Source organism: Odocoileus virginianus, chromosome 9 (genome assembly GCF_023699985.2).
Source record: "Odocoileus virginianus isolate 20LAN1187 ecotype Illinois chromosome 9, Ovbor_1.2, whole genome shotgun sequence".
Lineage (NCBI taxonomy): Eukaryota > Metazoa > Chordata > Mammalia > Artiodactyla > Cervidae > Odocoileus > Odocoileus virginianus.
In genome coordinates this window covers 74,432,682-74,458,075 of record NC_069682.1, presented here as the reverse complement: position 1 = coordinate 74,458,075, position 25,394 = coordinate 74,432,682, and the positions used below count along the sequence as shown (strand labels likewise).

The 25,394-nt window shown below is 44.3% G+C and overlaps 1 protein-coding gene across 1 annotated transcript in view; it reads left to right on the top strand.

The window, feature by feature from the left end:
- Positions 1–11,645: 11,645 nt before the first annotated feature.
- Positions 11,646–25,394, top strand: part of SALL4 (spalt like transcription factor 4) — a 90,785-nt gene continuing 77,036 nt past the window's right edge. Inside the window, exon 1 of the mRNA XM_070472764.1 lies at positions 11,646–11,756. Coding sequence (XP_070328865.1) covers positions 11,738–11,756 — 19 coding nt within the window. The 5' untranslated portion in view covers positions 11,646–11,737. The remainder of the gene's footprint in view (positions 11,757–25,394) is intronic.

Sequence of the window (25,394 nt, the reverse complement as noted above, 5' to 3'; positions counted from 1 at the left end):
AAAATAGCTCAGGGGAAGCCAGGACTGATTGGCAGGCGTTGCCATTTTATAGAAGTCACAAAAAACTAACCAATCTGATCGCATGGACCACAGCCTTGTCTAACTCAGTGAGACTACGAGCCATGCCGTGTGGGGCCACCCAAGACGGACGGGTCATGGTGGAGAGTTCTGACAGAATGTGGTCCACTAGAGAAGGGAATGGCAAACCACTTCAGTATTCTTGCCTTGAGAACCCCATGAACTGTATGAAAAGGCAATAAGATAGGACACTGAAAGATGAACTCCCCAGGTCAGTAGGTGCCCAATATGCTACTGGAGATCAGTGGAGAAATAACTCCAGAAAGAATGAAGAGATGGAACCAAAGCAAAAACAACACCCAGTTGTGGATGTGACTGGTGATGGAAGTAAAGTCCGATGCTGTAAAGAGCAATATTGGATAGGAACCTGGAATATTAATCCCATGAATCAGGGCAAATTGGAAGTTGTCAAAGAAGAGATGGCAAGAGTGAACATTGACATTTTAGGAATCAGTGAACTAAAATGGACTGGAATGGGTGAATTTAACTCAGATAACCATTATATCTACTACTGTGGGCAAAAATCCCTTAGAAGAAATGGAGTAGCCATCATCGTGAACAAGAGTTCAATATTCAGTACTTGGATGCAATCTCAAAAATGGAAGAATGATCTCTGTTTGTTTCCAAGGCAAACCATTCAGTATCACAGTAATCTAAGTCTAGGCCCTGACCAGTAATGCTGAAGAAGCTGAAGTTGAACGGTTCTATGAAGACCTACAAGACCTTCTAGAACTAATGCCCGAAAAAGATGTCCTTTTCATTATAGGGGACTGGAATGCAAAAGTAGGAAGTCAAGAGACACCTGGAGTAACAGGCAAATTTGGCCTTGGGGTACGGAATGAAGCAGGGCAAAGGCTAATAGAGTTTTGCCAAGAGAACACACTGGTCATAGCAAACACCCTCTTCCAACAACACAAGAGAAGACTCTACACATGGACATCACCAGGTGGTCAATAAAGAAATCAGACTGATTATATTCTTTGCAGCCAAAGATGGAGAAGCTCTATAGAGTCAGCAAAAACAAGACCGGGAGCTGACTGTGGCTCAGATCATGAACTCCTTATTGCCAAATTCAGACTTAAACTGAAGAAAGTAGGGAAAACCACTAGACCATTCAGGTATGATCTAAATCAAATCCCTTATGATTATACAATGGAAGTGACAAATAAATTCAAGGGCTTAGATCTGATAGACAGAGTGCCTGAATGAACTATGGACAGAGGTTCGCGACATTGTACAGGAGGCGGTGACCAAGACCATCCCCAAGAAAAAGAAATGCAAAAAGGCAAAATAGCTGTCTGAGGAGGCCTTACAAATAGCTGAGACAAGAAAAGCTAAAGGCAAAGGAGAAAAGGAAAGATATACCCATTTGAATGCAGAGTTCCAAAGAATAGCAAGCAGAGATAAGAAAGCTTCCTTAGCGATCAATGCAAAGAAATAGAGGAAAACAATAGAATGGGAAAGACTAGAAATCTCTTCAAGAAAATTAGAGATACCAAGAGAACATTTCATGCAAAGATGGGCTCAATAAAGGACAGAAATGGTAGGGACCTAACAGAAGCAAAAGATATTAAGAAGAGGTGGCAAGAATACACAGAAGAACTGTACAAAAAAGATCTTCACGACCCAGATAATCACAATGGTGTGATCACTCACTTAGAGCCAGACATCCTAGAATGTGAAGTCAAGTGGGCCTTAGGAAGCATCACTACCAACAAAGCTAGTGGAGGTGATGGAATTCCAGTTGAGCTATTTCAAATCCTGAAAGATGATGCTGTGAAAGTGTTGCACTGAATATGCCAGCAAAGTTGGAAAACTCAGCAGTGGTCACAGGACTGAAAAAGGTCAGTTTTCATTCCAATCCCAAAGAAAGACAATGCCAAAGAATGTTCAAACTACTGCACAATTGCACTCATCTGACACACTAGCAAAATGATGCTCAAAATTCTCCAAGCCAGGCTTCAACAGTACGTGAACTGAGAACTTCCAGATGTTCAATGTGGATTTAGAAAAGGTAGAGGAACCAGAGATCAAATTACCATCATCTGCTGGATCATCAAAAAAGCAAGAGAGTTCCAGAAAAATATCTATTTCTGCTTTATTGACTATGCTAAAGCCTCTGACTCTGTGGATCACAACAAACTGTGGAAAATTCTTCAAGAGATGGGAATACCAAACCACCTGACCTGCCTCCTGAGAAATCTGTATGCAGGTCAAGAAACAACAGTTAGAACTGCACATGGAATAGCAGACTGGTTCCAAATAGGGAAAGGAGTACGTCAAGGCTATATATTGTCACCCTGCTTATTTAACACTTACGCAGAGTACATTATGAGAAACTCTGGGGTGGATGAAGCACAAACTGGAATCAAGATTGCTGGGAGAAATATCAATAACCTCAGATATACAGATGACACCATCCTTACGGCAGAAAATAAAGAAGAACTAAAGAGCCTCTTGATGAAAGTGAAAGAGGAAAGTGAAAAAGCTGGCTTAAAACTCAACCTTCAGTAAACTAAGATCATGGCATCTGGTCCCATCACTTCATGGCAAATAGATAGGGAAACAATGGAAACAGTGACAGACTATATTTTGGGGGGCTCCAAAATCACTACAGATGGTGACTGCAGCCGTGAAATTAAAAGATGCTTGCTCCTTGGAAGAAAAGTTATGACCAGCCTAGACAGCGTATTAAAAAACAGAGACATTACTTTGCCAACAAAGGTCCATCTAGTGAAAGCTATGGTTTTTCCAGTGATCATGTATGGATGTGAGAGTTGGACTATAAAGAAAGCTGAGCGCCAAAGAATTGATTCTTTTGAACTGTGGTGTTGGAGAATACTCTTGAGAGTCCCTTGGACTGCAAGGAGATCCAACCAGTCCATCCTAAAGGAAATCAGTCCTGAATATTCATTGGAAGGACTGATGCTGAAGCTGAAACTCCAATACTTTGGCCACCTGATGCGAAGAGCTGACTCATTGGAAAAGACCCTGATGCTGGGAAAGATTGAGGGCAGGAAGAGAAGGGGATGACAGAGGATGAGATGGTTGGATGGCATCACCAACTCAATGGACATGAGTTTGGGTCAACTCCAGGAGTTGGTGATAGACAGGGAGGCCTGGTGTGCTGCAGTCCTTGGGATCACAAAGAATCGGACAGGACTGAGTGACTGAACTGAACTGCCATTTTATATCCAAAGGTCAGTGAAGGTGACTTGAAGGAAAGCAGAACAAGGAGGGAGAAAGACATTGAAATGACTGGGAAGAGTGTTCCAGCCCGAGGGAACAGCCTGTGCAAAGGCCCAGAGGTGGGATCACACCTGCTTCCTCCTGGACCATGAGGCGGAGCTAGCAACAGGGAGAGTGGGAAGAGCCCTGGTCAGCGGGGCCGTGCGATCCAGGCTTTGGACTCGAGCAGATGAGCCTTGTCATCTGATCTCCATGTTCACGGATCCCTCTGCCTGCTCAGTGTAGAACCTGGCAGGGCAGGAGGCTCCGAGGAGAGCAGCCTGGAAGCCATCCCTATCCCCAGACTCAGAGCAGGAGAGAATGGTCAGATTCAAAGCACACTTCAGAGGTGGGGATGGATGCTTGGCTGGCTTGGGGAAAGCAGAGAAGAAAAGGATCAAGGGGTCCTCTGTTTCTTTTAACCAAGAGGCAGGATCAAGTGACTGTGGGCCAAGCTGAAGAATTCTCTAAGAAACGCAGGCTTGGGCCTTCCCTGGTGGTCCAGCACCTAAGTGTCTGCGCTTCTACTGCAGGAGGCGCGGGTTTGATCCCCGGCCAGGCAACGAAGACCCTGCCGGCGGCGCAGCGCTCTGCTGCGCTTAGTCGCTCAGTCATGTCCCACTCTGTGACCCCAGGGACTGTAGCCCGCCAGGCTCCTCTGTCCATGGGGAGTCTCCAGGCAAGAATACTGGCGTGGGTTGCCATGCCCTCCTCCAGGGGATCTTCCCAACCCAGGGATCGAACCTGGGGTCTTCCGCATTGCAGGCAGATTCTTTACCATCTGAACCACCAAGAAAGCCCAAGAATACTGGAATAGGTAGTCTATCCCTTCTTCCAGGGGAACTTCCCAACCCGGGAATCGAACCAGGGTCTCCTGCACTGCAGGCAGATTCTTTACCAGCTGAGTGAGCGACCAGGGAAGCCCAAGCTACACAGTGCAGCCCCCTCCCCCCAAGGAAAAACTTGTCTTCTGAGGTTGCCCCGCAGCTGGGCATTGCCATGTGAATCTTCATTGGTCACTGAGGTTCCTAGGAAGGACATCCCTTTATGAATTAAAAAAAGAAACCACCACAGAGAGAAGACTTTTGTCTCTGTGACCTTCTTCCAGCCTGGAGCAAGTGCAGCCATCTCGTAACCATGAGGACAAATGCCTAGTGCTGAAGAGAGCAGAGAAGAATGTGGAAACCCTTCCCTAAAGGCATTCTTGGCGATAGAACTGACCCCAGATTTCCTCTCCCAAATACGTGGTGGCATGCAACACATAAATCTTTATCTGGAGAAACCGTGGGGTTTTCTGTTACCTATAGGCAAACACATTCCTGAATGATCTATCATGGCATACAAAAGATAAAAAGAATCTTAGGAAAGATCTAGCACATAGTCGAAGTGTGTTCCTCAGAAGACTGGTGTTATGGAATGTTAGTGGTCATATGTACTAAGCACGGACAGGGTGTTTGTCAAAGAGCATGGGAAGTTCTCAGTCAGCAACGCAAACAGGGTTTATTTCTGTAGGACTTGTCAGGGCCTTCAGGATGCCAATGGACCTATGAATTTCCTAAGGAAGATATACCCTAAGCTATTTGACTATAAACTGTCCTTTTACAGGGGAGCGTTTCTTTGAATTGTTGTTTTTGCTCAGTCACTAAGTCCTGTCTCTTTGTAACTCCATGAACTGCAGCACGCCAGACCTTCCCTGTCCTTCACTATCTCCTGGAGTTTACTCAGACTCACGTCCGTTGAGTCGGTGATGCCATCCAACCATCTCACACTCTGTCGTCCCCTTCTTCTCCCACCTTCAATCTTTCCCAGCATCAGGGTCTTTTCCAATGAGTCAGTTCTTCGCATCAGGTGGCCAGAGGGGGTTCAAAACACCCCAAAACATGTCAATTTGGCATATTGATGGTTGTAAGCTCAGGCACTCGATAAAAACAGCAAATGCCAAAAAGTCTCTCCAACCTCTCCTGATCTTCCTGAAAGCGGGAGATGAACTCCCCCAGGAAAGATGCTCCCCCACACCTGGAGGTGGAGAACATTCTAGTCACCAGAGTCCTGGGGGTGGGGGCTGCTTTGAGCCCAAGAAAAACCAGAAGGTTCTGCATAAGCTTTTTTTTTGGCCACAAGCCTTGCAGGATCTTAGTACCCCAACCAGGGATTGAACCTGGGCTCTGGCAGCAGAAGCACCAAGCCCTAACCCCTGGACCACCAGGGGATCCCCAAGAATTCGCACAGACTTTGTTGAGAAACTCTCATCTGCCTTGAGCGTCCCTATATATTTCACTTTTTCATAATCTGTTAAACTGAGTGTATAAGCACCTTGACCCAACTGTTTTCTTTCTTCTTTGTTTGGATATATACCTTTCTAAAATTTATTTTTATTTGGAGTAAAACTGCTTTACAACGTTGTGTTACTTTCTGCTGTGTGTGTGAGCCGCTCAGACGATTCTGCTGGAGACAGTGTGAATCAGCTATGAGCGTACGTGTACCGCTCCATCTTGAGTCTCCTCCCACGCCCCCTCCCCAGCTGCTTTCTAGGTCTTCATGTTCCTGAAGAGCTCCGTGTCCATGTAATAAAACTGTTAAATTACTAAATAAAAGTTACAGTTGGCCCTTGAACCACTCAGGAATTAGGGGTGCCAAGCCCTGGGCAATTCAAAACCCAGATGTAGCATCACCATCAGCCCTCTCTCTCTGGGGTTCCACATCTGTGGATTCAACCAACTGTGGATCGTGCAGTATGTATTTAGTGAAAAAAATGTGCACGTAAGTGCACCCGCGCAGTTCAGTCCCATGTAGTGCAGAGTTCAAGGGTACACACTTTTCCCCCTTCTTCTGTCTGTGTCAACTTAATTCTTGGGCTTAGTCAGAGACACTAAAAGCAGAGGAGAAGTTTTGCCTCTCCTACAATATTATTTTTTTTTTAGGAAGCTGGAATGATACCTTGTTTATTTTTTATTTTCAAATCTGAGTGCAAAGCAAACAAGTACACAGTAAACAGCTTTTAAGTGACCTTTTCTCTTTGCAATGATCTATAAATATTAAATAGCGCAACAAACAAAAGGTTCTGTATAATCAAATCGAATCTTCCCCCAAACCAAAAACTAAAGCCCATGAACTATATATAAGCGACAGACTCTCCACATCTCAGTTCTCTCAATTTTGTTCTTATTGTTATTGTGTCTGACCCTCTGTGACACCCCTCCCCACCTCTCATGGACTCTAGCCCGCTAGGCTCCACTGTCCGTGGGACTGCCCAGGCAAGAATACTGGAGTGGGTTGCCATTTCCTTCTCCCCTCTCCTACAATATTACCTGTCTTAATTCACAGCCGTATTTTCTTTAAAGTGAAATATCATTAACTTTGCCTTCTATGCCTTGTCCTTAGATGTTGCCCCACCCACGAGAGCACCATAGTCAGGGATCAAGCCTCATCAGAGAGGCTGGCCTGAGTCTTCCCCGGCAGGATCAATGGAGAAGGTCATGATTACAAAAATTTATCTTAGGAAATGGAGAATGGATCAGTCCTAGAGGACAAGAGAAGAGACTAGCCTGGGGCAGGATTTCCAGGTCCCAGGAGGTGGGTGAGGCACCCCACCCTCCCTTTCTCTTTCCACCACACCCCTCCATTTCCCTGGGTCTCCCTCCCATCAGCCGCTACCCTGCTCTGTTCCAAGGGGAGCTGTTCCAAGACCAGTTCTAGGGGAAACAGTTGAGTCTCACTAATCACAGTATGAGAAAAATCTAAATCAGCCACAGCTTCCATTTATTGAAACTCTTCCTCAGCGAGCTATAAATGCAAGCAGACCAAGTCTTGTCGTATCACACTTCACTTTATTGTGTTCGGGAGATACAGCATTTTTTTACAAATTGAAGGTTTGTGGCAACCCTGCGTTGAGCAAATCTATCAGCACCATTTTTCCAACAGCATTATTTTTTTTTTAATATTTATTTGTTTGGCTATGCTGAGTCTTAGTTGTGGCATGTGAGATCTAGTTCCCTGACCAGGGATCAAACCCAGGCCCCCTACACTGGATGCACGGAGTCCCAACCACTGGACCACCAGGGAAGTCCCAGGAAGTTTTTTAAACAAGTACACATTTGATTCGAAATATCTATGCACCTGGGAATATTTCAAGGCACCCATTCCTCTGATTTCATGCTTTTTATTTCATATTTTTAATACTAAAATATTACACCAGCAAAACTCTCAGTATTGCAGTTCCTAAAAACCCTATACAAGGATATTAAAATCTTCCAAAGTGGCTTTGCAATGACTAACTGCTAATTGCAAATAAAATTTAAAAGGAAGGGAGAGTGGCTGAGTAAATACAGCCCTAGACACGGGGTATGTGGGGTGAAGGATTGGAATTCCACAGAAGGCTTTTCGGCGTGGCTGTACAAGTAAAGAGAACCCTTCACTTGTTAGGTTATGTTTGATCATGTGCTCCTGTTAATAAACTTGCAGGACTCCAATTGGGCAAACACCCAGCCATGCTGCAAAAAGGCTTTGTCCCCAGAACATATTTAAATTTCAAATGCATGCCTAAAATAATAAGCCCAAGCCTAGTGCGAGTTAAATTCTCTGTATAACTCGAGGGGTTGTTTCATTTCACTCCAGCTCTTTGGAGCTCTGCAATTGGGTTTTGTCCACTACCCACCCCCCACCCCTCCCATCCCCCCACTCCACCCCCAAGCCTGTCTTCCTTTCTCTCTGCAATCTCTAGTGGCAATTAGCCTAAAAGATATACCTCTCTGCTCTGGTTTGGTTTAAAAAGGCATTAATCTTGGTTATGGGGAATACTCTATGCTAATGTGAGTTTTATTTTCAGCAAGTCTTATTGATCTGCACTTTCCATTCTTCCTTATTAATGTCCAGCAGCCCAACTTTTAAAGGGTCCAATTTCAAAGAGACGACATCCTCTCCTTGGGAAGTACTCCCCCTCATGCTTCTGGAAACACAAGTAGACTCTGCCCGCCCCCTCCATCCATATGCATGGATGGGTTAACGTGAGCATCCTGGGTTAGGGGGCTCTAGATGCAGGCCTGGAAGCTAAGGAACATTTCTCACTGCACAGCTAAGTGTGTGTGTGTGTGTGGGGGGGGGGGGGGGGGGCACTGGGGAGGGGGTGGGAATTGAAATCACCTCTTTTGAATTTGAGAATCACTATCTTCTGTTTGGGGCTTCCCTGGTAGCTCAGCTGGTAAAAAAAAAAAAACAAAAATGTGCCTGCAATGCAGAAGACCCTGGTTCAGTTCCTGGGTCGGGAAGCTCCCCTGAAGAAGGAACAGGCTGCCCACGCCAGTATCCCTGGGCTTCTCTGGTGACTCAGACAGTAAGGAATCCTCCTGGAATGTGGGAGGCCTGGGTTCGATCCCTAGGCTGGGAAGATCCCCTGGAGGAGGGCGTGGCGACCCACTCCAGTGTTCTTTCCTGGAGAATCCCATGGACAGAGGAGCCTGGCGGGGTACAGTCCATGGGGTCACAAAAGACTGATCAACTCAGCACATGGATGTATCTTCTGTTTAGGGACCATCTAATCTTACCATTTACTCCTGCTTTTTATGGCAATTAATGTCGTCACTTTAACGGCTGCTGTTGATGGCAGCAATAGAAAGTTAAAAGCAGAGAGATGAGATTGTTCCAACTGCTGGACTTGTCCTTTTCAAGTAAATATCTCATTTGGGGATCATTTTAACTTTACAGAAAAATTATGAAGATGACATTGAGAGCTCTTACATGTTCTCTTTACCTGCTGCTGCTGCTAAGTCGCTTCAGTCATGTCCGACTCTGTGCGACCCCATAGACGGCAGCCCACCAGGCTCCCGTCCCTGGGATTCTCCAGGCAAGAACACTGGAGTGGGTTGCCATTTCCTTCTCCAATGCATGAAAGTGAAAAGTGAAAGTGAAGTCGCTCAGTTGTGCCCAACTCTTAGTGACCCCATAGACGGCAGCCCACCAGGCTCCTCATCCCTGGGATTCTCCATGCAAGAGTACTGGAGTGGGGTGCCATTGCCTTCTCCGTCTCTTTACCTCAGCCCCCCTGATTTTAACACCTAACATCATGGTTTTTGTTGGTCACTCAGTCGTGTTCCCTTTGGACTCAGCCCGCCAGGCTCTGGGATTTCCCAGGCCAAGAATACTGGAGTGGGGTACCTTGCCCTCCTCCAGGGGATCTTCCCAACCCAGGAATTGAACCCATATCTTCTGTGTCTCCTGCATGCAGGCAGATTCTTTACTCTCTGAGCCATCAGGGGAGGCCCACATATCATGGTACCCTTGTCAAAACTGAGAAATTAACATTGATAAAATACCATTAACCAAACTCCAGATTTTATTATGATTTCATCAGTTTTTCCACTGACTGTTACCCTGTTTCTGCTCCAGAATCTAATCCAGGATACCACTTTGCATTTTTAGTGGCTTTTTAGCAAAAAGATTTTTTTAAAAAAATCTTGTTTCGTTCTCATCTCATCGACCTCCCCACAGCACTTTTGTTTTGTGGTGTTTTAGGTGTTTAGCTGTTTTTCTGTTTTTGCCATTAATAATAAGTCACAAGGGAATTCCCTGGTGGTTCAGTGGTTGTGTTGTTCAATCGCTCAGTTACGTTTGACTTTTGTGACTCTGTGGCCTGCAGCACGCCAGGCTTCCCTGTCCTTCCCCATCTCCCGGAGCTTGCTCAAACTCATGTCCTTTGATCCAGTGGTTAGGAATCTGCAGTCTCACTGCTGAGGACCTGGGTTCTATCCCTGGTTGGGGAGCTAAAATCCCACAAACTGCAGCACAGCCAAAAAAAAAGTCACAGGAGAAAACAATCATCTGAAAGGAACCCTAGAATCTATATTTCCTAAGTGATGGTATTCATCCCACAGATGGTACACATGAGATATTTTAGGTGTTATGCCAAGAGACACTTTTTATTTCAAAAATTATGTGTATATTTTAATGGCTTTTAGAAAAAAAAAAAATGTAACAAGCCAGTAAGAGCATTTTACAAACAACATTTGCCGGGATGAGGTTGAATGTAAAAAAGTGAGTCAATATCAAGAAGACTTAAAGGAAGATGTTAAGTAAATAATTGTGTGATTCACAGATAAGTCAAGGAGGGTGCTTAAAGGCCTCAATTTTGGAAACACTAGGAAAGTTATGACAAACCTAGACAGTGTATTAAGAAGCAGAGAAATCACTTTGCCAACAAAAATCCACATGGTCACAGCTGTGGTTTTTCCAGTAGTCATGTACGGATGTGAGAGTTGGACCATCAAGAAGGCTGAGCGCCAAAGAACTGATGCTTTCGACTTGTGGTGCTGGAGAAGACTCGTGAGAGTCCATTGGAAAGCAAGGAGATCAAACAAGTCCATCCTAAAGGAAATCAACCCTGAATATTTATTGGGAGGACTGATGCTGAAGCTGAAGCTCCAGTACTTTGACCACCTGATGCGAAGAACTGACTCCTTAGAAAAGACCCTGATGCTGAGAAAGACTGAAGGCGGGAGGAGAAGGGGACGACAGAGGATGAGATGGTTGGATGGCATCACCAACTCGATGGACTTGAACCTGAGCGAACTTCAGGCAATAGGACAGGGAAGACTGGCATGCTGCAGTCCTTGGGGTTGAAAAGAGTCAGACACAACTGAGTGACTGAACAAGAACAATTGGAAGCACTTGGTCTTATTTAACTCGCTTCTTATGCACACGAGGAAACTGAGGCCTGTGCCCCCACTGCCAGGCCCACTTCTTTCCAGGCGGCCCCATCCCCATGGAGGTTCCCTCATCCCCATGGAGGTTCCCTCTGCAGAGCCAGGCACAGTTCCCAGGTGACCTGTGTGTCCTGGCGGGTGATGGCCACAATTACAGGCTTGGGGTCATTCCAGTCCAGCAGACTCGAGAGTAGAACCTGCCAGGGGCTTCGGGAAAGTTGTCTTTCACCTTAAAAAGAGATGCACTCAGGAACTTCCCTGATGGTCCAGTAGTTAATACTCGGTGCTTCCACTGCAGGGGCCCAGGTTCAATCCGTGGCCTAGGAATTAAGATCCCGCATGCCAGGGGGCAACTAAGCCCATGCGTCACAACTAGAGAAGCCAGCATCCAGCAACAAAGATCCTGAGGGCCGCCGCTAAGACCCAGTGCGGCACAAAATGAATACATTTTTAAAATTAAGAAAAGAACTAAAGATAGGAGGGTCTGTCACGTGAAGGGTGCTCAGTAAACAGCTGTAGAATGACTGGACTCTTGTGCGGCTGGGCCTCCATGTGTGTACACCCAACCTTTGTACACTGTGAGGAGATGCGTAATTGGAGTAGGTGATTTGAAGGAAAATTTATCATTTGACCATAGGCTGGCACCTGCCAAGAAGTCACATTCATACTGAAGCAGAGGAAGGCACATCACCCAGAGATGCTGAAACGGAGACAGAGGCAGCCCCTTGGATGTTGAGATGCCTCTCTCAGGGCTGGGTAAGTCTGTTTTACTACATTAACACTCGGTAGCAGAGGCAACATTATGGACAGTTCAGGCAAGGAAGAAGGATATGTGTGTCTGTGTGATCCTGTGAGAACGGTGGCCCTGCAGTTGTCCCGTAGATTGCTCTCATCATCCCAGCAAGACTGTCCTTCCTTGACCACCCTGCCTCCTTCAGGAAAGTTTCTCTGCACTCCATCGGATCCTGCAGATCCTGTGTATTCCACCCTGCCCCTGCTCATAGATCAGCCAATCAGAGATCTCTATTCCACTCTGGCTACTAACACTGCCTCCTTGATTGGTTCAGAGATGAATAAGCGATCACACTGAGCCAATCAGAGCCTCCCTGGGACTCCTATGCCAGAGTTAGCATGGAGAATAAATTTACTGTTAACGTTAAGGAAAATTTCCCAAATCAAGTGCCTTTGTTGTTGTTTAGTTGCTAAGCTGTGCCCAACTCTTTTGCGACCCCAATCCTCGATCTTCACCTGGGAAGAATACTGGAGTGGGTTGCCATTTCCTCCTCCAGGCGATCTTCCCGACCTAGAGATCAAACCCCCGTCTCCTGCATTGGCAGGTAGATTCTTTACCACGGAGCCCCCGGGGAAGCCCCCAAGTGCCTTGAGGACCTTGTTGGCCTCACCTCCAACTCTAAGCCAAATAGAATCAATCTACTTGATTTCATCATCCTGAAAGTGGAACAGATTTCTGTCCCTCCCTCAGCGTTTTGTGTCCCATCCTCACGATGTCGGTCCAGAGATATCAGACTTCGGGAGGGAAAGGGGTTGGCAGGTATAAGGGGAAAAAAGGTATTGGCCTCCTTCCTTTATTTAGAGTGTTCTTTAAAAAACAAACAAACAAAACAGCCTGGTTGCATATCGGTATCAACAAAGGCGAGGTTTTAGTCTGGATCTGAATTCCTGGCCGTGCTGGGTTTGGGTCATTCTCGTCCTTGTAGTGATGTCTGTTGCACAGCAAGCCTATGCCAGCCGTTGTGATGAGCACTGGGGTGAGGAGGCGGGCTGTCCCGAGGCTTCCAACCCGCTGGAAGGCAGAGGTTGGAGTTCTGCTCTCCTTCTCATTAGGCATAAAAACTGTTGCTAAATCTGTCTCCCAAGAGCCCCAGGGCAGCCTGCCAGCCCCTCCTGAAGTGTCTTCACAGTTGCCAGCCCCATCCTCTTCCTCAGGGTAGTGAGATTCTAATAATTCCTCAGATTCTCTCAGATTTGTCCTCCAACCATGTTACCTGTTCATTCAAGTCAATGTGATTTGAAATTTCAGAATTTGGTTTTATTTTATGGGATTTACTTATTTTTTAAATTCAAAATAAATTCTTTTCATGACTTGAAAGTTCAAATATGGTATGAATATACAATACTAAAGTGAAAGTCTACAACATGTCTCAGAGAAAGCCACTATTACAAGTTTAGTATATTTTCCATCAGACTTCTTTTAATGGATAAATTAACATATGTTATTGATTACCTTTTAAGGGAATTATCCTCTTCTTACTATTTTTCCGCCAGCTTTTTCTCTAAGCAACACATTATAGAACAATACATTCTAGGCATGTGCTGCTCAGTACAGTACTATGAGCCTCATGTGGGCGCCGTGTGGTTCAATCACTAAATCATGTCCAGCCGTGGACTGCAGCACACCAGGCTTTCCTGTCCTTCACTATCTGCTGGAGTTTGCTCAAACTCATGTCCATTGAGTCAGTGATGCCATCTAACCATCTCATCCTCTGCCACCCCCTTCTCCTTTTGCCTTCAGTCTTTCCCAGCATCAGGGTCTTTATTCAGTAAGTCAACTCTGCATCAGATTGCCAAAGTATTGGAGCTTCAGCTTCAGCATCAGTCCTTCCAATGAATATTCAGGGTTGATTTCCTTCAAGATTGACCAGTTTGATCTCTTTGCAGTCCAAGGGACTGCCAAGAGTCTTCCCCAGCACCACAATTTGAAGACATCAGTTCTTCAGTGTTCAGTCTTTCTTGATGGTCCAACTCTCACATCTGTACATTATGTGGGTATTCAAGCTTAAATAAATACATAATCAAATAAAATTAAACCTTCATTTCTTCAGTTACAATTGCCACATTTCAAGGGCTACATGTGGCAAGTGCCTACTATACAGGGCAGACAGAGAACATTTCTATCATCACAGAAAGTCCTATTAACGCTGCTCTAGATAACTTTCTATGTTCCTCTATAGACTCTCTACTTCATTCTATTTTTTACCTCATCGTTTTTCTTTGCATATATATACATCACTGTATTTCATTTCTACTAATAGACGTTGAGTTTGTTTCCAGTTTTTCACAGTTGCAGCAACACCGCAAAATACATCTCCAAACATGAAACAAGCCTCACTTGCGCCTGACTCTGCAGAATGAAACCTCAGAAGTGAGCATGCTCAGTCAAGAGTCATAAAACTTAAAAAAAGTTATAAAACTTGATTCAAAGTTTCAGTTTTTAAAGTAAAATCTCTGTCCTCTAGGAGCTGAGGCTGAGAACAGACATTCCTGTTGACTAATTTGTCTGGCAGACGATCCATTCCCAGTCTGCATGTGGCTGCCCTGGTGGCTCAGCTGCTAACGAATCTGCCCAGAGTGCGGGAGACCTGGGTTCGATCCCGGCGTTGGGAGGATCCCCTGGGGAAGGGAGAGGATACCCACTCCAGTATTCTGGCCTGGAGAATTTCACAGACTGTGTAGTCCATGGGGTCTCAAAGAAAGAGTTGGACATGACTGAGCGACTTGCACTGCACTGCCCTGCGTGTCTGCTTAGGGTAGAAAAGAGAAGTGGCCGTAGCTTTGGGTAATTTTACTGCCCACAAATTATAGCAGCACAGTTGTCGAGTTGCATCTTACGTGGAAATTTGGTTTGGAAGCCAGTATGGAAAGCGAAAAACACGTATGGTCATAAAACTGCCCTCAAAAAAAAATCCCTTAATTTGTAAAGAAAATGCAGTCTGCATTTGTATGCCATGCCATCAGTTAGTAAGTCTGATATAACCTGTCATTCCTCTATGGTAGGAAGCCCTGAATGTTTAAGGGGTCAAAAGCCAGATAAAGAAATGGTCACGGAACTTCCCTGGTGGTCCAGTGATTAAGGATCCACCTTGAACTGCAGGGGACGTGGGATCAGTCCCGGGTCGGGGAACCAAGAGTCCACATGCCACAGAGCGTCTAAGCCCGGCGAGGAGACTGCTGGGGCCCAGACACCACATCTGGAGCGCCCTCACACGCGACAGAAGAGCCCACGGCCCAGCTGGGAGCTGACGCAGCCAAGTAAGTAAACAAGTGTCTTTTTAGGAAAAAAGAAGTGGCCCCACCTTAGTTATCAATTTTTCCATCCAGTCCATTCCTACCTGAAATGGGTAGGTTGAAAGTCCCAAACTCTTTTCCAGGCAGAATGGTCTATGACACCCAAAAAACATTCTGGCCGGACAATATCCATTTAGCGACTGCCTGTAAGAAACTAACACTGCACCATGAAAGCCAGACATACAAGGAGCATAAAGCGCCGCCATTCATGAAATGTTGATGAATCCACTATTATAACACAGTGCTTCTCAAGCCACTCGCTATTTGAGGATATTCAAATAGATTGTATATATACAGATTTCCCCTTCTGGTCATGATGGGGTAACAGAGACTAGATCTATCCTCGTTTATTATATAATTAAAAAACAAAACTGCACTGAATATTCAAAGTCTACCTTTTCACATCCTGGCTGATAGGAAGATCATGACAGGTTGTCTGAGAAGGAGACACATCAGTGAGCCTCATCGTTGCTGGATTTTGCCTAAAGGCACAGTCAGCAGTGCAGAACACTTCTCCCAAGAAGACCCAGGTGGCCATCAGGCACATGGAAAGATGCTCTACACCGCTGATTATTAGAGAAATGCAAGTCAAAGATACTCAGAACGGCCTTCATCACAGAGTCTGCGAATAGCAAATGTTGGAAGGAGCGTGAAGAAAAGGGAACCCTCCTACACTGTCGGTGGGAATGCAAACTGGTGCAGCCACTATGGAGAACAGAATGCTCGTTCCTTAAAAAAGCTAAAAATAGGACTTCTCTCGTGGTCCAGGGGGTAAGAATCCACCTGCTGATGCAGGAGACATGGGTTCAATACCTGGTTGGGGAACTAAGCCAAATAGTATAGCACCCCACCCCGCCAAAACAAACAAAAAAAAAGTGATGATAAATGGGACATTTCGAAATGAAAATGGGGTCAATCCACCAAATGACATAATGCTAAATCTTAATAACACAGAATTGAAAGTAAAATACAAGCACATACTATGGAACTCAAGACAAACAAAAATGTGAATTGTTTGACATACAGACTGGGAATTTGTGAGATAAATGTCTATAAATTGAAATGCTGGGTCAAAGCAGATATTGGTTAAAAATGTGATGGATATTGCCTGATTACTGTCAATGGGATGGCAGAATAAGGGAACAGTTGCCATTAACAATAACCTAATAAGAATAACAGCCAAGATTGTTCTGAGTACCTACCGCATGCCAGGCAGTTCTCACGTATTAACTTTTTACTCTCAGGGAGGCGCTCTGCTGCTCTCCCGTTTTATAGAAGACTTCCGGGGTAGAGGATTCTAAAAAGGACTGTGAATGTAGGGAGCACAGATATGCAAGCCATGCTCCTCACAAACACTGGAAATCTTCATTAATGCGCATGTTTAATTTTTCCTGTGTTCCTGGGTAGCTAAAAATGGAGAAGAAAGTAGCCATTTCATTTTGTGACTTTTTTCGCTATCTTATTTTGCTCTAGAGGCTGGAAGCTACCTTCCAACACAATTTTCTTAATGGACATTGAAAACATGAATTTCAAAGCTTTCACACATCATAAAATAATCTTCTCTGGATTGCTTCTCAACTATTTAGCCGGAGTAAAGTGCTTCACCGAAATTGAACACCATGCTCCTCTCTTTCCGAGATTTTCACCTCGGTACCCCTACCCTGCCCCCACCCAGCTTAACATGCTTCCTTCTATTGTGAAAAGAAAATTCCATGAATGCAGAAGCAAGAGACTCATGAATTTTCCTTTTTTCCCTCCTCAAGGTGCTTACCTAAGATGAGCTTTGTGATTGGAATGCAAAGGGGCATCAAACGGACTCCCAATCGCATTAGAGTAGATAAGCAGTTATCAGATGGTTTGACTGATTGGGTGGTTAAGTATTTTCCTGAGGAAGCCACTTTCAATATTGCCTTCCGAGGGGGTTAACAAACTGGCTCTAGCCTCCTAAAGTCATGGTTGCTAACTTTTGCTTTTGGTACACTAACTTTTTTTTTTTTTCCTGATCAGTTGCAGCCAATATAGGTTTTGATTTTACAAATTTTACAAAAGGGCTGGAGAATCTCCCAATGTTTTTGGAGTCACCCTCCAGATTACTGAATGTTATTCACTGTAATCACAGGATCATCCATCTCTTTTCTAAAATGGAAGGTGTAGGACAAAATATGTTTCTTAAGATTTTCTTTCAAGATGCCACCTTTAGTTTCTAAAAGTAAAATTCCAAGCTGATGAGAGCCAGTGGCAATGCCTCCTAATGTGAACATTCTCATAGATTAAAAAAAAAAAAAGATATCCCCACTGCTCCCAAAATATACTAATCATTTTTAATCAACCTGTTTTTTGTGGGGTTTTTTTTTTTTTCCCTTTCTGACTAAAGACATTCTCAGCATTTGGAAAGACCCATTCACCGACAAGTTGTAACAGTCATTATAATCATAAAAATGACAAGGATTTTAAAAGCCAGATGCTAACCTGGTGACAAAGAGCTTAACAGGACTTGTGGGCCGAGAAGCCCAGGGAGAATCTGAGTCTGCCGGGAGTGACTTGAAGGGAAATCCTGACTCCAATTATAAAGCAAAGACGAAATCCTCTCAGTCCTTTCAATCCATCCAACTTCTCTGACCAAATTGTATTCTTTCTCCTCCCCACACCCTACCCCCTCCAGCATTTCCATAAACAATATAACCATCAGACCAAACCCCTCGGTCAGCAAATAAAGGCAGAGAGCTAAGTAAATTTGCTCCCCAGCAATTATTTTTGTGAGGTCACGGAGTTAAGCATTAAAAGCGCACTACTGCGAACGGCGGTGTTCAGTAACTGTGATTTGTGCTGCGGAGCTGACAAAAGCACCCAGACTCTCTCCTACTTTCCTACCCACAGAAATCACTGGCCACGGGGGTCTTTGTTCCCTAAATTCATCTAAGAGGAATCTTTCACATGAACGCCCCTGCATTCCTGTTAATCCCCTCCTGCACTCTGCTTCCCAAAGAAAACCCATTTGGTCATTTGGTCTGAGTCTCCACCTGCAAATTATCAGGATAATTATGATCGGGGGATGGGGGGAGAAAAGAAAGTAGAAGCAGGCAAGAAAAAAGGAAAAAAAAAATTCACCAAGATGTTTAGTATCCAGAGCAGGGATGAGCAAACTTTTTCTGTAAAGGGACAGAGAGTGAGTGTTTATAGCTTTGTGACTTTTACAGTTTCTGCATGAGCCTGCCCACCGATGTATGTGAAATGAAAATAGCCACAAGCATCGCTTAATGTATATGATAGTGTCAGCCGGGTTCCAATAAAACTTAAATTGGACACCGAAATTGGAATCTCTGTAATTCCTACATGTCATAAAAGCAGTATTATTTTGGTGGTTAATCTACCATCTCAAAATGTAAAAAGCATTCTCACCTCATGGGCGGATTTGGTCCAGGGACTGTAGTTTACAGACCCTTGATCTAGAACAATCTGTCCTTGGAAAACGCTTCTGGTCTGAATGATGTGGATCAAATTTGACAGGTCTTGCTACTTGCACAGGCAAATGTGTACATCTGACAACACAGCTGAATGATGATTTCTGGATTTTAATATCCTATTCAAAGATGTAGTGAGGAATTCCAGGAATTTAAGCCAGGAAACTACACTTCATGCCACATACACCCAAAAGTACTCCCCAGGCTTTTAATTACAAATTAAACCATCCAAATCCTAGGACACTTAGCATTCTGGTCAAACAGAAAACTGTCATCCAAGAGCCTCCCTGGAAGCCGTGTGTGTCCACTGCAGCACTTTTGGCACCTGGGCCAGGTGACCCTTGGTGGGGGCCACTCCCTGCACAGTGGGGCGCTGGCAACATGCCTGGCTTCTACCCCACTAGACGCTAGGTGCATCTCCCAAGTCGTGGCCACCCAAAACGTCTCCAGATACGGCCAGGCACCCCCGGGCGGACCGTCAGCCTCAGTGGAGAATCACTGATCTGAACCAGCTCTGCCAGCAGAACTTTCTATGATGATGGAATTATTCTATATCTGGACCATCTCTTAGCTGTGAGGCAGTTGTCCATGCTGAGAACTTAAAATTTGCTAGTGTGCCTGAGGAGCTGAGTTTTTAAATTTATTTAAGTGTAATCACTTTGAAGTTAAATTTAAGTAGCTGTGTGTGGCTATTAGCTATTGTGTTAGATGTGGTACTCTAACTCGGACCATCCCTGCCCCAACCCCAGTGCTCAGACGTGATTGACTATCATTCCCTTCCTCCGTCAGTATGGATTTGTTGAGCATCTGCTTTGTGTCTGGCACTGTGCTGAGGATACAAGATGAACAAGAGGAATGCAGTCCCTGTCTCGATGGAGCTTTCAGTCTAGTGATGAGGAGAGAGAAAATATAACTTTGCATAGAGTAATTGAAACTTATGATCAGGTCTCTCTGCAATAGAAAAAGCAGGTTGGGGGAGGTTGTCTTTCAGATCACATGTTCTAGAGATAGCTCTCCAAGTGATATTTAAATTAAAATTGCCAGGATTTCCCCAACAACCGAGTGGTTAAGACAAGAGCATCCAATTCAGGAGGCACGAGTTCGATCCCTGGTCGGGGAACTATAGAACCCACATGCTGTGCAGCCAAATAAATAAATAGATACAGTTTTAAAAAATTTAAATTGCAATGTGATTTGCTTGACACGGCGCGCAATGGAATGGAACAAAGGCTTGATGACTGTTAGCTGCTTTTCTTAAGAGCCAGCATTTCTTGAATGTCTATGACATTTCCTCCTTGCTGGGAACTCTTCTAAGTCTCACAATATTATCCTATTATCCCATTTTATAGATGAGGAAAACTGAGGCATGCTAACTTGTTCAACAGTGCCTATCTAGGATGTGAGAGAGTTAGGATTAGAACCCAAGCAGCCAGAGGATATCTGGGCCTGCTGTTATATGAACTGTAGCAACTCATGTGGATCTTCCAGAGCACCCTGGAACCAAAATATTACCAGTGTCAGTTTTTAAAAAGCCAGGCCTTACAAACTAGAGGTAGGGAAATAATAACAAGATGTGCTTTCCTGTTCTGAGGGAGACGGACCTCCGCATTCCTCATCTCTTGATTGAAATCTCCCAGCCACGGAGAACTCTAGGTAATAAATTATAGCTCGTCTTGGCTGTGTGAAATCTCTTGTTTCCGGGTGCTAGGAAAAACACTGCCAATGCTTCATAATTTCTGGTGAAATATGAGGCAGAGTCAGCTAGGAGTCTCTCAGCTGCACATACGTGAGAAATTTCAGCTCACATGTCTCCACTAACAGCCCTGAAAGCTTGACCATCAGAATGAGGCGGCTGCCTCTCCTGACTACACTCCCACCAGGGTAGTCCTCCAAAGACAGTCAGTCCTCATCTCTGCAGAGGTGCGTGTTTCAGCCTCCCGGCTGAAGTGCATCTGTAACCCCACGTCAGCACTCTCGGCTCTTGCCCAGTCTCTTGCAGACAGGCGCAGAGCGGGCCGGACAGCCCTCTGCCTGCCGGGTTCAGCTCTCACCCTGGAAACACAGTCTTTTCTCTGTCCATTTATTGCCGTATTTCTTCCATCCTTTCTTTGTTTCAAATGGTCCCTAAGCGCAGGACTGAAGTTCTGGCGACAGTTCCTAAATGCAGGAGGCTGTGTGTGCCCTACAGGGAAATACACGTTAGATAAGCTCGCCCGAAGTCAGGCCCCATCCGCAGTCACTCCCCTCCACCCCTCCTTCCACCTTCCAGCCCCTGGCATCTGCTCGTCTAATTCTGTCTCTGTGGATCACGGGAGTGAAGTCACACGGAGCCGTGGTCCTTTGTGTCTGGCTCCTTTCACTCGGCAAAACATATTTTCAAGGTCCACCCAGGTTGCGGCGTGAATCAGTACTTCATACCACTTTGTTTGTTTCGATCAGTTTTCTTGGTTGCTGTTGTTGTTTTTAATTTATCCTCATAACAATTTTTAAGTGTATGTTATGGTGTTGCTAACTATAGACCCATCCTTGTACAGCTGATCTCCGGGTTTTCCCCTCCTCCCAGCTCCTGGTAACCCTATCCCTGGCCACCATCCTTCTGCCCTTTATTTCTACGGATTTGACTTTAGATACTTTATATAAATGGGATTATGTAGTAATTGTCTTCTATGACTGATTTATTTCACTTGGTATAATGTTCTCTAGGTTTATCCACATTGTAGCATATGACAAGATTTTCCTTTTTTAAGGCTAAATAATATTCTGCTGTATTATATATGTATGCCACATTTTATTCATCCATTCATCTGTTGGTGGACATTTAGGCTGACTTCACATCCTAGCTATTGTGAATATTATGAAAATGAACATGGTTGTACAAGTGTCTGTTTTAGATCCTGTTTCAGTTCTTCAGGATACACCCAGAAGTGGGATAACTGGGTCATATGGTAGTTCTATTTTTAATTTTTTGAGGAATCTCTATATGGGCTTCCCGCGTAGCTCAGTCGGTGAAGAATCTGCCTGCAATGCTGTAGACCTGGGTTCAATTCCTGGGTTGGGAAGATCCCCTGGAGAAGAAACTGCCAGTCCACTCCAGTGTTCTTGCCTGGACAGAGGAGCCTAGCAGGCTACAGTCCATGGGGTCATAAAAAGTCAGATATGACTTAGCACTGTCTTCCTTTCTTTCTTTCTACACTGTTTTCCATGGTGGCACCATCTTACAATCACACCGACAGTGTGTGAGGGTCTCAAATTCTCCACATTCTTGCCCACACTTGTTATTTTTTTAATATGGTATCCATCCTAATGAGTGTGAAGTGTATCTCCTTGTACTTTTATGTTTGTTTTTTAATATTTATTTCAGCTGCACGTGTGGGATCCAGCGCCCTGATCAGGGGTAGAACCTGGGCTCCCTGTGCTGCAGTCTTAGCCCCTGGACCACCAGCGGGGTCCCTTCTTGTGGTTTTGATGTGCATTTTCCTGATGCTTGTTCAGCAGCTTTTCATGCACTTGTTGACCATTTGTGTATCTTCTTTGGAGAAATGTCTATTCAAGTCCTTTGCCCATTTTTTAACGGTTGGTGTTATTATTCAGTTGCAGGGTTCTTTATATATTCTAGATATTAACCCTTTTCCAATATATGGTTTGCAAATATTTTGCCGGTTGCCTCTGCATTCTGTTGATGGTCTCCTTTGCTGTGCAGAAGTTTTTAAGCTTGATGTAGTCCCGTTTATCTATGTTTTGCTTTGTTATCTGTTTTTGGTGTCATATCCAATAAATTGTTGCCCATTTCAATGTCATGAAGCTTTCCCGCTATGATTTCTTCTGGGAGTTTTATAGTTTCAGGCCTTATGTTTATATTTTTATTCTCTTTTGAGTTAACTGTTGTATATGGAGTAAGATAAGGGTTTATCTTGATTCTTTTGTGTGTGGATATACAGTTTCCCTGGCATCATTTGTTGAAGACAGTCCTTTCCTCATGGTATTATCTTTGCACTATTTTTGAAGATCATTTGGCTATATGCATGGGTTTATTTCTGAACTCTCTATTCCATTTCATTTATATTTCCTTTTTATGACTGAATAATATTCCATCACATGGCTATACCATACTTTATTTTTCAATAAGTAGATATTTGGATTTTTCCACTTTTTGGCTATTATGAATAGTGCTGCTGTAAATATTTGTGTACAAGTTTTTGTATAAGCACATGTTTTCAAATCTCTCGACTACATGCCTAAAAGGAAAATTTCTAGATCAATGGAAATTCTGTGTCTAATATTTTGAGGAACTTCTGAACAGCTTTCCAAAGTGTCAGCAACATTTACATTCCTACCAGCAGCGTATGAGTGTTCCAGTTCCTCTGTATCCTTGTCAACACTTTCACTGTCCATTTTTTAAGTTGTGGTTACCCTAGAGGGTGTGGAATAGTATCTCATTGTAATTTTGACTTGTACTTCCCTGATGACTAATGATGCTCAGTATCTTTTTATAAGCTTATTGGCCATTTACATATCTTCTTTGGAGAAATGTATATTGCATCTTTTTGCCCATTTTTCATTGGGTTATTTGTCTTAAAAACAATAAAATTGTTAAGTTGCAAGAATTCTTTACATATTCCACATATTTGTCCCTTACCAGATATACGATCTGCAAATATTTTATGGCAAAGAGTTAATCAAGCAGTAAAACGATCAGACTAGTGGTTTACAAAGATATCTTATACCAGCTAATCCGCTCTTAGCTGTTAACCAAGAGACGGAGTTGATAATGGATTTCTTTATATGCTCAACTCATCAACCAGGAATGGTATGATTTCATTAGTGGTGGCTAGAATAATGATTTTATCTGTGTGTCAGTCACCATGTAGTAGACGCTATCTTGAGCATTTTACATGTTTTAGTCCTTCTGTGATTATTCTCATCCAGCCCATTTTGTAGGTGCAGAACCCAAGGAGAATCTGTGTCCCTTCCCCAGGGTCACATAGCTAGTGAGTAATGGCGCTCAGAATTGACCCCAGGCTTCTGGACCCCAAGTCTGAGTATTTAACCACAGCACCACGGTGAGACGCGGGACCGCTGGGGATCTTTCTCTTCTGAAATCTCTTTCCTACTCTGTCACCTAAGGTGGGCGCTCAGACTCATCATTCTGAAACTGGGTTCTCTAATTAGGTAATTCGCAGTGCCTTTTTCTTCTCAAAAGCCTGTGACGCCTTGGCCACGCCTCCCTGAACCAGGCCCCGGCTTGTCGGACTCCTTGCAACTCCGTGGACTGTAGCCCACCAGGCTCCTCTGTCCATGGGGTTCTCCAGGCAAGAATACTGGAGTGGGTAGCCATGCCCTTCTCCAGGGGATCTTCCTGACCCAGGGTTGAACCCCAGTTTCCTGCATTGCAGGCAGATTCTTTACTGTGTGAACCACCAGCAAAGTCCCATCACCTAAGCGTAAACCGCAGTGAAAATAGAGATTAGTAACATAACAACTGTCGACATAGTTATTATTGCTTTCACTTTACTAATTAAAATGTTTGGGAGGGGGAGTTTCCTGGTCGTCCAGCAGTTAGGATTCCATGCTTTCAGGCTGAGGGCATGGGTTCAGCCCCTGGTCTGAGCATTGAGATCCTGCAAACTGAATGACACAGCCAAGAGAAGAAAATTCCGGTTCAGTGGCAGTGAGTGATGGGACGGTCCCAGGACCATAGTATCGCTAAGTGTCACTTCGAGATTTTCACTGTAGCCTTCCAGAGCCAAATGTTGTAGGGTTTTTCCTCCCGTAATACTTCCGTAGGGATATTATTTTCCTAGAGGATCAAGGGAGCAAATATATAGACTTCATGTATGAATTAACTGGGCTTCCCTGGTGGCTCAGATGGTGCCCATGCAGGAGACCTGCGTTCACTCCCTGTGTGGGGAAGATCCCCTAGAGAAGGGCATGGCTACCCACACACCAGTATTCTTGCCCGGAGAATTCCCTGGACAGGGGAGTCTGGTGGGCTACAGTCCATGGGGTGTTCCGTCAGGCTCTGGAAACACCATAAAATCCTGCATGACAAAATAAGTCACACACTTTATATTTCACTCAAGTGAAATGTAGATATATGTTTCCAAGTTAAATATTAATTGTAGTTCATCAAAAGGAACTATGAAAATCCAATAGAGATTGTGTGAAATGCTGATATTATAATTTAATAGCTATGAAAAAAATTCAATTATGAGATTTTTTAATTGAGCTGTCACTGACATATAGCACTGTATAAGTTTAAGGTGTACAACGTGCTGATCTGATACATTTATATACTGTAATGTGATTACCATCACAGCCTGAGCGAATCTCTCTGTCACATCACATACTTATCTTTTTTGTGTGCGGTGAGAAACGTCTCAGATCTAGTATCTCGGCACTTTTTTTCGGTTTTTCGTTTTGTTCTTTGGTTCTGTGCAGCATGTGGGATCTTAATTCCTCGGCTAGGGGGTTGAACCTGCACCCCTCACACCGGAAGTGTGGAGTCTTAACCACTGGGCTGCCAGGGGAGTCCCTCTTTGTACTTTTGAAGTATTTAATACAATGTTATTGACCAATTCTCAGTTTTAACTGCATAAAGTTAGGAAGGGTCAATATACATGGTGGAATACAGGTTTTTCTTTAATATATATACACATATATATATTCACATGAGAAGGATATAAAGGGTTAAATCGTTTCCTTTTTTGCACAAGCTATAGACTCCAAGGTTAAACCTGCGGTATCTGGGTATCTCTGTGCATCCCAGAGGTTGCCTTGTGTTTCATCCCTGACAGGTAGCGTACCTTTTGGGTTAGGGGGGGCGGGGAATAAAAGCCCTCAGCCTTAA